Here is a 2,723-nt window from a genome sequence, read left to right as displayed (position 1 = left end):
TTAAGGCGGCCATGGGGCCCGGTGCGCCTCTGCTCCTCTTCTTCTTTCTGTCATGGCCGGGACCCCTTCAGGGACAGCAGCACCACCTTGTGGAGTACATGGAACGCCGACTAGCTGCCTTAGAGGTGAGGGGCTTGTTTCTCTTCCTGCCCGCTGGGGATGATTCCACATCTATAGGTGCATCTAGTTGTCAGAGCTCTGGGAGTGACAAGATAGGGCTGTGTAAGAAGTCCTTAATGACGAGTAAGCCTCCTAATTACAGACTCTTATTTCCCCAACATAAAACAGTTGCCCAGCAAATATACGCAACACATTTCCCTCAGGATTAGATGGAATAAGGGGACAGGAGAAATGGGAGTCAGAATCCGGCTGCATCTAAGAACTATCTGGCTATACTGTTCAAGTTTCCCAGGCAGTCTGCTTGCAACTTCCGGTCTGTTTCTTCCCCGCACCCCGTGTCTGCTCCCTTTTGAACAGTTTGAGGTCTGTAGCATCCTAATTTCCCGGAGGCTCAGATCACTTGAGAACACAGGCTTAAAGAACTCTTACTCAGGTGAATTAGTTCTTTGGGAGACTACTACCTAGTCTCCTTTGCTGCGGGAGCATAGCCAAGCTTGTCCTTTCCTGGTCCCGACTCCCCGGTAGGGCCTCTGCTTGCCTGGGAGTTAGAGCCCTGCAGCCCGTCCTCTCCCTGGTTCCCCCATCCCTTCAGGAGCGGCTGGCCCAGTGCCAGGATCAGAGCAGTCGGCATGCGGCTGAGCTTCGGGACTTCAAAAACAAGATGCTGCCTCTCCTGGAGGTGGCAGAGAAGGAGCGGGAAACACTCAGGACGGAGGCAGACACCATCTCAGGGAGAGTGGACCGTCTTGAACGGGAGGTAGACTATCTGGAGACGCAGAACCCAGCTTTGCCCTGTGTAGAGCTGGATGAGAAGATGTCTGGAGGCCCGGGAGCCAAAGGCAAGGGCCGAAGAAATGAGAAATACGATATGGTGACAGGTAAGTGGTCTTACAGAGGTCCAAACAATCTCAGGGCTCCCCTCTCCTGCCTTCTTCTTGTCCCAAGCCACCATAGCTCTATCCTTCAGAATATGTGTTGAGGAAATCCTTAATGACAAATCCATTGAGAGTTTCTAGAGCCCTGTCCCTTATCGTTACCCCATCCCCCAGCCCAACACACGCACAGAAAAATGTCTCTCTATTCTCTAGGTGGCCCGCCCCAGGGGAAGTTCCTGATATACACACCCTAACCCTTGGCCTCTATTTCCTTTCCCTGTCCTCTTCTTCCTCACCAGACTGTAGCTACACAATCTCTCAGGTGAGGTCAATGAAGATCCTGAAGAGGTTTGGTGGCTCAGCTGGCCTATGGACCAAGGACCCACTGGGGCCAGCGGAGAAGATCTACGTGTTAGATGGCACACAGAATGACACGGCTTTCGTCTTCCCAAGGCTGCGTGACTTCACCCTTGCCATGGCTGCCCGCAAAGCTTCCCGAATCCGGGTGCCCTTCCCCTGGGTAGGCACTGGGCAGCTGGTGTACGGTGGTTTCCTCTACTACGCTCGAAGGCCTCCTGGAGGGCCTGGAGGGGGTGGCGAATTGGAGAATACTCTGCAGCTGATCAAGTTTCACTTGGCAAACCGAACCGTGGTGGACAGCTCAGTGTTCCCTGCAGAGAGACTGATACCCCCCTACGGGCTGACAGTAGACACGTACATCGACCTAGCAGCTGATGAGGAGGGCCTCTGGGCTGTCTATGCCACCCGGGAAGATGACAGGCATTTGTGTCTAGCCAAGTTAGACCCACAGACGCTTGACACAGAGCAGCAGTGGGACACACCGTGTCCCAGAGAGAACGCAGAGGCTGCGTTTGTCATCTGTGGGACCTTGTATGTTGTCTATAACACCCGTCCTGCCAGTAGGGCTCGTATTCAGTGTTCCTTTGATGCCAGTGGCACTCTCGCCCCTGAGAGGGCAGCACTCTCCTATTTTCCACGCCGATACGGTGCCCACGCCAGCCTTCGCTATAACCCCCGTGAGCGTCAGCTGTATGCCTGGGATGATGGCTACCAGATTGTCTACAAGCTGGAGATGAAGAAGAAGGAGGAGGAAGTTTAAGCAGCCAGCCTTGTGCTTTCGATTCTTATGCCCGGACATTTATATTCCTATGAGATCTCCTGCAGCTCGTTTCTTCAAAACAAAGGCCAGTGGTGATGGCTCACGTACCCCAATTTTTAAACGACAATCAAATTCTCATAAGCCCCTCTGTTTTATGCAGAACTCCAGACCTTGAGTAGTTTTTTAGAACAAAACGGCAAACACCCTAAATCTTCACTCCGGCTCTTTACTGCCCCATGTCCACAAAGTTCAGTTCCAAACTCAGAGCCCTGTCCTTTGGATAAGGTCAACCCCAGACAGCAGGCGACGGTATTCTTGCCCTCAGGATGACCCATGGGAGAAAGCTCAGACAACGCTGTCCTCCCTCTCACCCCTCCAGTGTAGGGGAGAATGGGGCCTTCCTCACATTACTTTGTACAACAACATTTTGCATTAAAAGGCAAACCCAGCACTCCTCTCTCGTGTGTTTGGGGTAGTCCTGGGATCAGCGTTCTCATGGCTCTGCTGTTCTTCCTCCTGCCTCAACTCTCTACTCCTTAGCCACGTTAGGGCTTGGCTGGCTTCCCTTAGCTCCCTTGGGAACTTCTCTAGTTACACATTTTGCTGTG

At 52.9% G+C, this 2,723-nt stretch overlaps 1 protein-coding gene across 1 annotated transcript; it reads left to right on the top strand.

Moving 5' to 3' along the window:
• Nucleotides 1-2,515, top strand: OLFML3 (olfactomedin like 3). Its single transcript, XM_080916509.1, has 3 exons — nt 1-125; nt 713-998; nt 1,295-2,515. The coding sequence occupies exons 1-3, from the start codon at nt 12-14 to the stop codon at nt 2,113-2,115; spliced, it is 1,221 nt and encodes a 406-aa protein (XP_080772635.1). The 5' UTR covers nt 1-11; the 3' UTR covers nt 2,116-2,515.
• Nucleotides 2,516-2,723: the final 208 nt, after the last annotated feature.

Source organism: Micromys minutus (genome assembly GCF_963924665.1).
Source record: "Micromys minutus genome assembly, chromosome: 4".
Taxonomy (NCBI): Eukaryota; Metazoa; Chordata; class Mammalia; order Rodentia; family Muridae; genus Micromys; species Micromys minutus.
Note: the sequence above shows the minus strand (reverse complement) of the source record. Positions and strands in the feature narration are given on the sequence as shown.